The sequence below is a fragment of the Drosophila persimilis genome, unplaced genomic scaffold, assembly GCF_003286085.1.
Source record: "Drosophila persimilis strain 14011-0111.01,24,50 unplaced genomic scaffold, DperRS2 tig00000663-arrow-arrow-pilon, whole genome shotgun sequence".
NCBI lineage: Eukaryota > Metazoa > Arthropoda > Insecta > Diptera > Drosophilidae > Drosophila > Drosophila persimilis.
In genome coordinates, this window is record NW_020825331.1 from 1,967,988 (window position 1) to 1,980,077 (window position 12,090).

The 12,090-nt window shown below is 50.6% G+C and overlaps 2 protein-coding genes across 2 annotated transcripts; one reads left to right on the forward strand and one right to left on the reverse strand.

The window, feature by feature from the left end:
* Positions 1 to 293: 293 nt before the first annotated feature.
* On the reverse strand, positions 294 to 4,708 carry LOC6603067 (fl(2)d-associated complex component). Its single transcript, XM_026991424.1, has 3 exons — positions 3,246 to 4,708; positions 1,402 to 3,194; positions 294 to 1,333 (listed from the first exon to the last, which is right to left on the reverse strand). Exons 1-3 carry the CDS (start codon positions 4,559 to 4,561, stop codon positions 696 to 698), a joined length of 3,747 nt encoding a protein of 1,248 aa, XP_026847225.1. The 5' UTR covers positions 4,562 to 4,708; the 3' UTR covers positions 294 to 695.
* A 5,397-nt stretch (positions 4,709 to 10,105) lies between these two features.
* LOC6603117 (succinate dehydrogenase [ubiquinone] iron-sulfur subunit) lies at positions 10,106 to 11,582 on the forward strand. The gene is made up of 2 exons (XM_002028047.2): positions 10,106 to 10,126; positions 10,191 to 11,582. The coding sequence occupies exon 2, from the start codon at positions 10,191 to 10,193 to the stop codon at positions 11,316 to 11,318; it is 1,128 nt and encodes a 375-aa protein (XP_002028083.1). The 5' UTR covers positions 10,106 to 10,126; the 3' UTR covers positions 11,319 to 11,582.
* Positions 11,583 to 12,090: the final 508 nt, after the last annotated feature.

Below are 12,090 nucleotides of genomic sequence, written 5' to 3' on the forward strand. Positions count from 1 at the left end.
ATTGATGCCTCTGTGCATTTCTCCGTCTGATAGCCGGGCAACGTGAGATCTTGGCCCGATGAATAGTAGCAGAGTTGGTCAAATGCAAATGACTTTGCCGGGTTGCCTGTCTGCTGGTGTTGTCTCCTTTCACATTTTTACCAATTGATCTATAGAATTGAAATATAGAAGGAATACTCGTAAAGAGTTTACGAGAGGAAATGGGACTGCTATGTCCAGTTCTTTGATTTCTATTTTCAAAACTCCATTCAAAAATTATGAAATAAATCTATAATATGAAAAAGATTGATCCGTTTTAAGGCTGTTTCATAGTCGATGGTAGAGGTCTACCGACCGTAGACGGTTTTTATTACCATTTACTCGTATATCTAGACATAATTTCATTCATTGTATAATCACACTTAGATTATTGGAGCCACAATATAATAGAAATATAAATAGAAATATGAGTAGATCCAGAGCAATGTAATTGTAATTACAACTAAAATAGAATAATAGAATAGGGTTCGCGATATCGAATTGTTTTGTAAGCTTTGCCCCGTTTAGTCCTCGTCCTGCCTCGTCCATTTCCACTTGCGTTTCCGGTGCAGCTGCTGCTGCTGCTCGCGCTGGTCCCCCGCATAGATTTTCACATCCAGTCGGTAGGTGGGTGTGGCCTGTGGCCTGGCGCGGCGACACTCCCTGGGCATCGGATCTCATTTGACGTCGAGGCTGCGCTGGAACATTTGCATGGCCAAATGCCGCAGCTCCTCGCCCACCACGGGCATATTGCGCGGAAACTCGCACTCGCGGGCGGGCAGGCCGCACAGCTGCCGTCGCAGGCGTAGGTCCTGGCGAGCGCAGAGCGCCCGACTCCCCGGGCCGCAGACATTGCCCATCAGACGCTGGCGCTCGGCGGCAAGGCCGCGTAGACCCTGCTGAACGCAGGCCATGGGCGCCAGTTGATCGGTGGCCAGAATGTCGCGGTAGTCGTGCAGCGGCGAGGCGCGCTTGAGGGCAGGCTCCTCCTTTTTGATAATGGGCAGATCCTCCGGATCGGCTGCCTGCTCCTCAGCCAGCTGCTGCTGCAGCAGGGCCTGTTCCTCGGCCAGCCTGAGCTGTTCCTTCTCCTGGATGAGCTGCTGTCGGGCGTCCTCCATGACGCGACGGGCATACTGCTCACCGGCCATTCCAAACGATATGCCCATGTCAAGAATCAAACGATGCGGCTGCCACCGCTGCTTGGCCGAGGTCCCTCTGTCCACGCCCTGCTGCTGGGCCGATTGCTCCTCTGCCTGCTGCCTGGTCTCGGCTATCAGGCCCTGCCAGTCCACGCCTAAGGCGTCGCCAATGCCTGAGATTACACAGAGATTCAGAAATTAGTCAAGGGCTCCTTCTTTGGGGAAGGGGGGCTATCCTCACCTTTGTGACGGGCATCCTCCTCCAGTTCACCGTCGGATATCTCCTCAAAGTCCAGCACCTCATCGACCTCCTCCACCTTGATATTGCCACTGATAGTGCCCCCATTCATTGTTGCCATTCCCGTAACCGCTGTCGTCGCCGCGGATGGACTCTCGCTCTTGATCTCCTCCGCTGTGCTTGGCGAGAGTGTGTCCGTGGAGAGCTCCTGTGTGCCAGCCAATGGATCAGCGTCCAGCTGCGGCTCGTCCTTGGGTCGCACAAGAGGTGCCGCACAGCTCCCCAGGCTGATCTCCGTTGTGTTGAGAATGTCATCGTCGCTGTCACTGATCTCGCTCAGCTCCTCCGCCTCTGGCTCTCGTGTGATCGGCCGCGGCTCCTGCTTGATGATGCTGCACCCCACCATCTCGTTGCCAATCGCTGAACCACTGGGAGACTCTGAGTCCTGTGTGCCCACACTGGGTGTGCTCATCACCGAGTCCTCCGAGGCATCCTCCTGCTTGATGTGGGTCGTTGTGCCGCTGCCCAGTTTGCCGCTCACCTGGGCCAGAATGCCCGGATTGGTGGTGGCATTGGCGGCACTCTGGGCGGCTGCCTTGGCCGCTGCGACCGCTGTTGTGGCGGCCGCCACAGCGCTGGCCTGTGCGGCAGCGGCATTGCCCACCGGCGGCTTGCCCCCCGGTGCCGACAGCTGGCATTGGAGCAGCGGCGTGGGGTGTGTGGGCGACACGAGCGGCACATGGATGTGCTTCTTGAGGAACGACGATGAGCCGGGTGGGGCGCCGCGCTCACAGCCGGGTCCGCCGCCGCCATACTGCATCCGTTTGTGCGGAAAGCCCCGCGAGCCGCCACCACTACCGCCACCTCCATGATAGCCGCCCGGTGGCTGCACGGGCAGCGTCATCAGCGGTGGTGGATGCGACCTGTAGCCGGGACCACCACGAGACTCTCCATGGTCCCCATGGCCGTGGCCGCCGCGTCGAAAGCCCCGTCCGGAGCCGCGTTCGCCACGTGGATGCACATGATGGTGGGGTGAGGGGGGATGCGGATGGTTGGCTGGCGGTGGAGCATCGTTGGAACCGCCGCCACCACCACCACCACTGTTACGTCCAAAGGGCTCATCGTTGTCGCGCCAATCCCCGCCAGAGTTGGACTGCTGCTGCTGCCAGGAGCGTGGCTTCTCCCGCTGATCGTGCTCCAGCCAGGCGGGCTCGTTTTTGATGATGACCACACCGCCACCACCTGCCCCACCGCTGCCATTGTCCGGCCTGTCATCACGGGGATCTCGTTCGCGTTCGCGTTCACGTTCCCGCTCGCGCTCGCGCTCTCTCTCTCGATCTCGTTCCCGCTCGCGCTCCCTTTCATCCGCATCCCAGTCGGGCTCGGAGGCGGAATGATGCTGCTGGGGCGCCTGCTGGGGAACAGCGCCTGGATGTGGCAGCGGCTTGCCGCGCTTGGGGCCGCCGACGAAGCCGCTGGGACGGCCGGGAGTACCACTACCGCCGCCGCCGGCACTGTTGCCATCGTCATCCCATTCGCGCTCCCACTCTGGCCGGTACTCGCCGCGTGGTGGCCCCAGATTGCGCTCCCTCTCGAGATTGCGTTCCCGCTCACGTTCCCGCTCTCGATCGCGGATTACACGCTCCCGCTCGTCCGGATAGAGGACCTCCTCGGGCTCCACCAGCTCCCGATAGTCGCGGCCCTGGAGTTCGCGCTCCCTCAGCTCTCGGGCTTCGATCCAGGCCTCGCGCTCGCGCGATGAGAACCGCGCATCCATGAATGCCCGTTTGTAGGCCCTGGAGATAAAAGAGATTAAGGAATGACAGACAGAAGAATGGCCTTCTTACCTTTCGCGCTCCTCCTCGGAGTAGAGATCGCGTGGATCCCGCAGGCGGGGCACATAGTGCTCGGCCAGGGGACTCAGTTCGCGGCGACGATAGCGACGCATCTCATCGATCAGGCCATGGCCATGCCGCTCCTCCATGTACTCCTGTTCGCGATCGTACGGATCCAGCTCCCGCTTGTCCCGAATATGGCGACCGCCGCCTCGCTCTCGCTCCACAGCATCGAGGGAACGCTCCCGGCTGGCATAGGCCTGCAGGTCTAGGTCGCGTCCACTGATTCCACCACCACCACTGCCGCCGCCTCCCCGCTTGCCGTCATCCTCCTCCTGGCGGCGCAGTTTCTCCCGTGCGAGACGCTCTCTTTCCCGCTGGCGCTCCTGGCAACGGGCCAGAGCCTCGGCGCGCTCCTTATCCCGGGCCGCCTCTCGCTCGGCTCGCTCTCGCTCCCTGTCCCGATCCCGACGATCCCTTTCGCGCAGCGACAGATCATGACGCTCTCTCTCGCGCTCTCTTTCACGCTCGCGCTCTCGCTCACGCTCCAGGGAGGCAGTGCGTCCGCGGGCCCGCGTCTGAATGATGATCTTCTCGCGCGACATCAGCTGGTGGTGCATACGCGACGACCCGGGACCGGGATGACCGCCGCTGCCGCCACTGCCGCCCGGACCATTGGGCCCCAGGCCAGGACTCTTCTGGCGCTTGCCCACCACATCCTGATGGATGCGGATCTTGGTTGTGGTCGTCGTGGAAGAACTCGGAGGCGATCGACTGCTGCCCAGCCGATGATGATCCCGTTCCCGATCCCGCTGCACAGCCCGCAGTTTCTCACGCTCCCGCTGCTCCTTGCTGGCGGCACGCAAACGCTTCCTTTCCGCCAGTTTCTTGAGCTTCGAGCGCGTGGCCGGCGACAGCGACCGATGGACATGGCCGCTCAGGGCGGCGGCGGCACGCTTCTTGAGTCGCGCCTCCTTCAACTTTCGCTTGATGTGATTCCGCTTGGCCACCAGCTTTTTCTGGACATGATCGCGCTTGTCCCGCTTCCGACGCTGGTGCTGCTCATCTCCCGAGGAACTGGCCGCCCGCCTGCTGCTTTTCTTCTTGCGATGATGACGCTCCGCGGAGCGTGGATGATGCCCATGTGGATGACCATGATGGACAGCCCCATGACTGCTGGCGGCATGCCCCGTCTCGCTGTCGGTGCTGCTGAACGAACTGCTGCCGCTCTCCGATTCCGTGCTGCTGCTCTCGCTGCTTGTGTGCGTGGCATTGTGACGAGAGGACTTTTTGTATCTCCTCAGAGTGTCCTTGGTCTTCTTCTCCATATAATATGATCCTTAAGCGTGGGTTCTCTGTTTCAAAACGGTTCCTGGACGGGGCCGCCGGCCGCCAACGCAATAACTCACCTGCGCCTGCAACTTATGCTTCGCGGAGCTTTGCTTTTGAAATTCGCTTAACGTTTTTTCCCGCTCTAAAATTTTTATTTATTTATATTATACTACTTTGTTGCAATCTCCAGTTTCTATTTTTTTTATTTTTTTGCTCTATACGCAGTGTGACCGCGGACCGTCCGACCCTCAGAAATATACCGAAACATACTATCTCATTTACAAAATATACCGTAAATATACTGACGAATTAAAGTCCTTTTTTACATGTTCCTCGTTTTTGATCTTCCGTGGAATATTACTAGCTAGATAGAACTTTCAACCATGCCCACATAATTTTATCCGATTAATCAATCAATTTTCTACTTGACTGGCACATTAAATACTTGGCTTTGCTTGTTTTTGCCTCAATTTTGGTTTCTCAACAACAATATAGCGACTCGTATGATGGAAAACCGAGCTTAGCCCACTTAAGCCCCCTATATTTAAATAGTTCAACTACACGAGGTAAATGGCGGAATATATTAACGATTGTAAATTCTTATAGATCCATCCTATCCTTCCCTTTAAGTTGCCAAACCCCACGAATCTTTCATCTGAACTGCGCTAAAATGATTACCCCCTTAATAGGTTAATAGTTCTCCGGCAAGCATTGAAACCATATTGCTTAATATGTTCCGTCAAATATAATAAGCTACATAGAACATTTAGCCATGCCCACATAATTTTATCCAATTAATGAACCTATTTTCTAATTGACTGGCTTATTTTAAACACTTGCTTTTATTGGATTTAGCGTAAAAAGAGGTTTTAGCGAAAATGGTCAAACAAAAAAAGGTTTTAGGGAAATGGGTCAGATGGGCCTAGACAGATCATTGGTCGCATCATTAAGCGGAGTCTGCGTTGGAACTGTCCTGGAACTGGAACGATTAACTGCCATCAAGGAGATTAACAGTTTTGGGCTTGGGCTGAGTTGATACAATTTGATCTGCTAGGCCGATATGCAAAGCTGTGTGAAGCGCGAGTAGGATATTGTTAATTTAAGAATTTATGCAGATATCGTGTCTTTCCACTCACCTTTTTGATGGGACACTGAGAGTCTTCTGGCCGCTTGCAGCAGTCGACCTCATCGTGGACATTGTCACAGTTGTCACAGGTGGTACCATCCCAGATCAGAGCCTTGTCGCTGTCCTCGGCTGACTATCAGCTGAATCCGCCGGGCAGTCCTTTCGTCTCAGCGCTAGAAGGCGGATATACAGTCGTTGTTCATGTCATTACTCCCGCCACTTAAAATTTTCTGGCCGGATACACGCCGTAGTTATCCTTGCCCTCCAGTAGCATCAGAGCATCAGAATCTGGCACGAGCATACGTCGTGAATACTGCGTGTCATACCCCGCTGGCCATGCAGATGTGGAAACACTTTGTGCGACTGTGCAGACAGGTGTGATTGCGCTCCTCTCCAGTCCGATCTTATCGTCCGACACAAATCTCCCGAAGGCAGAGACCTGCGAGATGTGCATGGAAGCACGGATTTTTCTGTAAAGGGGGAACAGGAGATTACAAGTGTCCAAAGGTGTCCAATATTGGTTGCTTACTAACATCGATACGCATGGGATATCGGACTGTTGGTCTAAGGCCAGAGTCGTGACTTCTTCCAGGTCCACATGCTCATTGCCATCGACTCGGGCCCGAATGATGGCCTGATGGCTGCTGACATCTGTCCAGAAGAGCAGACGCTTCGAGGCTTCGGCGAGTTCGCCCAGGAAGCTATAAGAGGCAACGTTTTAGAACACAGCTGAATAGGGAGAGAGAGCTCCACCTGGGCACGGATAATCTTGCCGGACACCGGCAGCAGCTAATTCGGGCAGTCTGTCGTAGCTGGGAGGGATGCAGGCCACGTCCTTAGCGAGGCTGCGGCTCTGGCCAGTCTTGATCAAAGTCCCCGGTGCTCCAGTCGCTCCAGTAGTCCTAGCCATCCAGTAGAGGAATATGAGCTCCCGGTTATGGTTCTCCACCCCCCTTCCACAAAGCACGACGGCTGCCATCCACGCGGGTGATCTCGATGAGATGAGCCTCCGCATCGGACCGACGCGAGAACAGGCCCCATTCCCCACGTCTTTCCATCGCACCAGACGCCAGAATCCTGAAGATTCTAAAATTCCTAAAATAAAATATTTATCTATAAATATTGCTCATAAAATAGGTAAGATAATCTATAAATTCTTAAAAAATTTGTAATTATGTATATAAGTGTATCCATGTATTCCAAAAGGTCTGTATATTCAAATATAAAGATACAATTCTCTTAGACAGAAATCCCTAAAAATCAGAGATAGTTTTTCCAATGGTTCGAACCTTAGTAAAACCTTTAAATAGCATGGTAATCAATATTACGATAGGAAATTTTGAATTCAGAGCTATAAAAGAGTCATAAACAAATAATTAAATCAATAAAAACTATACGCAGCGGTTGATGTGAATGTTGAGCATCTGGTCGAAGGAGAAGCCTTTTTGCATGATCTAAGGCTTACATCCGCTAAGAAAGGCGTTGGATCTGATTGATTCAGGTATTCTTAGTCAACAAAAACTACCAAAAACCCATCGATGAACCAATAAAACGATAGAGAGACAACGGAGAAGTCAACATAATTGTTGGATCAAAATGCAATTTCCAATTTCGAATGGCATTTTCATTGCATTCGAGTATATTCCACTGGCCCGCTGCATTTTCCCTGTACCCAATCACAATGACAATTGATTTGTACATCCGCTGTTGGGGCCTCTGGACTCTGGATGGAGAGTTGCAATCAGTCGGACAGATACTCATTCGTACAGAGCCCAACATGAATGAAAATTTAAAACCCATAAATCTTGGCGACTTTATATCTGCTGCTCGGCTGCACACCCAGATTGGTGGCAATCAAATTAACTACTGGCTGCAAAACAGGAAGGACAGTTGTCGCCCCGGGATTGTTGGATCGTTGATTGTCTGGATCATAGGTTGTCCCCCCCTCTCTACTCTGGCATACCGTGTCTTCAAGGGATCCACATACAATCCAAGCTAATTCCAGCACGCGTCTATGACGAAATGTGCCAGCAACAAATGCCTGCCTGCCTGCCTGCCTGCCTGCCTGTGGTTGAACTGGTGGCACCTGTCCAGACGTCAGCGGCGGCTTAAGAGCTCACTCAAATTGTTGCAGGCAGCACTGGATCTGGAGCTGGAGCTGGAGCCAACCGCTGCTCCACATTGTCAACAGCAGCGTCGACACCTTGGCAATGTGCTGCAGCCATAACATAATTTGATGCAACTATTTTCTGAGAGCGCGTGTGCGTCTGTCTGTCTTTGGCTGATGAATTTATTTTTAATAACACTAAACAGCAAAGAACATCCATTCATTTGGCTGTAGAAGACCTGTAATACTTGAAGCAAATCGATATTTTGCGGCTGGTTATCGATTGTGCGCTCGATAAATTGTCAAAACTATGCAGATGGTTTAGATTTGTGAGCCACGCTTACTGCCAGCCCATGAGTTCCTCAATGTACATATGTAGGAAACTTATAAAATACCATATAACTTACTGGAAAATTTAGACCTTGCCATGTGAAAAGGTTCCTTCCAATCGGGGATGGAAAATTGAAAGGAATGTCAATGAAACTAAATTATCCATAAAATCAATTGACAAATCTTTGATGTGAAAACCAATTGAAATGGGCTTCTGAATCGTTGTACTTGAATGATCCATGGAATACACTATAAGTAGTACCTAAACCCTGCGGTTCAGTGTTATCATCATCCATGCTCATGCATGGCTCTCTCTCTGTCTGTCTCTCTCTCTCTCTCTCTCTCTCTCTCTTTCATTGTTGACAATGTCGTTTGTCGCCTGTGATATCTGGACGGCAGGTGCAAACAGGCGCATTGCTGGAATTGCCTTTTAATTGTCTCTTTGGCTCCTTCTTTGCAGCTATTTTCGTTGGGCTGTTCCATGCTCCATGCTCCACACCAAAAGAATGGAATGGCATGGCTAGGAATGGGCAGAAGCATCTGCTGAAACAAGAACAAGAACAAGATGCTCGTCGTCATTGTCGCAGCTTTGGTTAATCTCCTGAAGGCTTGCTGCTGAGGCTTTCATCTGATTTGTGGCTGTCACGTCCACGTCCACGTCATGTCGATGGAGTGTTGTTCGAAATCGAAATGAAAACCACTATACCCCACAGCAGGCCGGAGAGGTAATGCCAAAGTTTAGCTGGATTTGTTTCTTTTTTGGCAAGTTTGGATATTTTTTAGAGTAAAAATACCCTCGTAAGTGGGGGGATGCCCATGCCCGCCCCCCCCCCCCCCCCCCCCCCTCATTCCTTTTCTTTCTTACAGTTTTCGCGTAGATCCCGACGACGGCTGATTGCTGACAAGTTTCTTTGGCTGGGGTGGGGGGAGGGGTATGTTTTTTCTTGTTCTTGTTATATTTAAAGAAAACATCCATAACATTCCCGCACTGCCTTGAAACAGAATTTGCGTTTGGCATATTTATAGACTCTTGTGCCCTTCTGCTTCTGCTTCTGCTTCTGGAGACCGTTTTCACAGTTGGTTTCCATTCCAGCTGGAGCTCCCATCCCCTTGATCGCTACTCCTCTGCGCTTGGAGAGAGAGAGAGAGAGATCTGTTGAAGTTTATTTGTTGTCTTGGGTCTCGTCTGTGGTGCAGACACGAGCATTAACATTTGCCACTCCGTACGGCATGTTCGCCTCCACTTAATTGCAACAAGTGCAGAAATAGCAGACAAAACATTGATTTGCTGTTGATTCTTGATTCTTTTCTTAAGAAGAATTTTTCGGGGGAAATGCCAGAAATTCGTTTGCAAATGGGGATTACAAATAGTTCAAGTGTTGCAATTCGAATAAGATTTTCAACATATCTGTCTATAAGTAGGATGTAAATATAGTTGTAGGACATTCTCCCGTGCCTGTTGATATCCTACAGTGGAAAATGGGGAAGACCGTCCCGCCTTCTCCGGGAAGTATCCATGGCCTATTGCTCTTTGACCAAAAATATGTATATGTAGTATAATGTGGAAGACTCCAGTATGTTTAGGCCAGCAAGGACCTGTTTCTGCCCCAAAATGTTGAAATCTCCTTCTATATTCTCAGATCACTTCAGCGAAACCACAGATAATTCTCTACATCTACAAGTTTCTATTTCCTGATGTGATATCTCACACGGGACAGTGCCCTTTAAGAACTGAAGGTCCATTAACAAGAGGCCATCATATCATTATCATTATGGCTCCAATACTTTATTTTAATTCTAAGCATTTCCACTCAAAGTGTTCTCCACATTTGATCCTAGAGTATATGTTCCATTTTATATTCTTTTATTCAACTTGTAGTAGTCCTTGATTTGATAGTTACTTGTTTTCATAGCTCTACTCATTCAAAATCTCAGTATATTCCTGAACATCAAAGCGGAACAAACAGTTCGTGTGTGTGCTCAAAAACAAACAAAACGGTAAAAAAAAATCGAAAAAAAAAAAAAAAAAAAAAAATTTGTGCTAAATTTGTTGGGTTTTCAGATGTTTTTAGTGCGCAGACCGACACATTTGCTGAAATTTCGGTCAAAAATTCAATTGGTGCGGTCCATTGTTTGCCCCGAGCCATCGATTCGGGTGTCGGACGATGAGCAGGAGTATGTGAAGGCCGGGCAGGCGATTCTCACCAAAGGTCAGACACCACCACCGCCGCCGTTACCGCCGCAGCCGCTACCACCGACCATGGTACCGTCAACTGAAGACCCCATTACGGTGGCAACAGCAGCGGCCGGAGGCGATAAAAAGCCACCACCCAAGGGGCCAGCTCCACCGAAGGAGCCCCCAAAGCTGCCACCAGCCGTGGCAGAGAAGAAGAAGGTGGCCGGACCACCGGCACCGCCCAAGACCAAGGAGAAACGTATCAAGAACTTTGAGATCTACCGCTGGCAGCCCGGGGAGCAGCCCAAGATGCAGACGTACGCCATCGATTTGTCGCAGTGCGGCGCCATGGTGCTGGATGCTTTGATCAAGATCAAGAACGAGGTCGACCAGACGTTGACCTTCCGCCGATCCTGCCGTGAGGGCATCTGTGGCTCGTGCGCCATGAACATCGATGGCACAAACACCCTGGCCTGTGTCACGCCAATCGACCAGAGCACGAGTGGATCGTGCCGGATCTATCCGCTGCCGCATCTGTATGTGGTGCGCGATCTGGTGCCGGACCTGAGTCAGTTCTACGAGCAGTACCGCTCCATCCAGCCCTGGCTGCAGCGCAATAACATCCAGAACGAGATGGGCAAGGCGCAGTATCTGCAGTCCCTGGAGGACCGCAACAAACTGGATGGCCTGTACGAGTGCATCCTGTGCGCCTGCTGTCAGACCTCGTGCCCATCCTATTGGTGGAATAGTGACAAGTATCTGGGGCCGGCCGTCCTCATGCAGGCCTTTCGCTGGGTCATCGATTCCCGTGACGAGGCCACCGAGCAGCGGCTGTGCTTCCTGCAGGACCCCTGGAAGCTCTATCGCTGCCACACCATCCTCAACTGCACCAACACCTGTCCGAAGAACCTGAATCCGGCCAGAGCCATCATCCAGTTGAAGCAGTTGCTGTCGGGGGCCAAAAAGAAGAACAAGCCGGAGCTACAGACCGATGCTCTATTCACCGGCAAGTAATTGGTTACACTGTTAACGATGTCCTACACTTGTTACTGAATCCTTACAACACTTAGTCATGAGCGATACCCAATACTGTTTATGAATGCTTACAACACTCAATACTCACAGTACACCACACTTACCATGGGCCATGAACATGGCCATTGGTTTGACGTTATACCGTTACTCTTTATTGAAAGACCGAAACACTATCATTTCGATATACACACTTAACTAAAACGGAGCATTTTGCATCACATTAAATGACGAAATCCCAAAGAACTTAACGAGGTACAGTCCTAGCTTGACATTTTGTATTAGTGTGACAACACTCTAATACTTAATACTCACGATACTCAACAGAAAGAATTTAACGTTATGACGAATTTGATTATTGAAATACTTCATAATCACGATATCCAACACTGCTTAAGAATGCCTACAATCTCAACAATGGCCTACAGCCCGATATACAATACTCTTTCTGAATGACAACAGAAAGTATTTAACGTTATGCTGAAATCAATTATGAATTTCAACAGAAAGTATTTAACGTTATGCCGAAATCAATTACTGAAATCACGAAATATTTTATCATTACGATATCCAACACTGTTTAAGAATGCCTACAATCTCAACAATGGCCTACAGCACGATTTACAACACTCTTTCTGAATGTTAACACAAAGAATTTAACGTTATGTCGAAATCAATTATGAATGTCAACATAAAGAATTTAACGTTATGCTGAAATCAATTACTGAAATCACGAAATATTTTATCATTACGA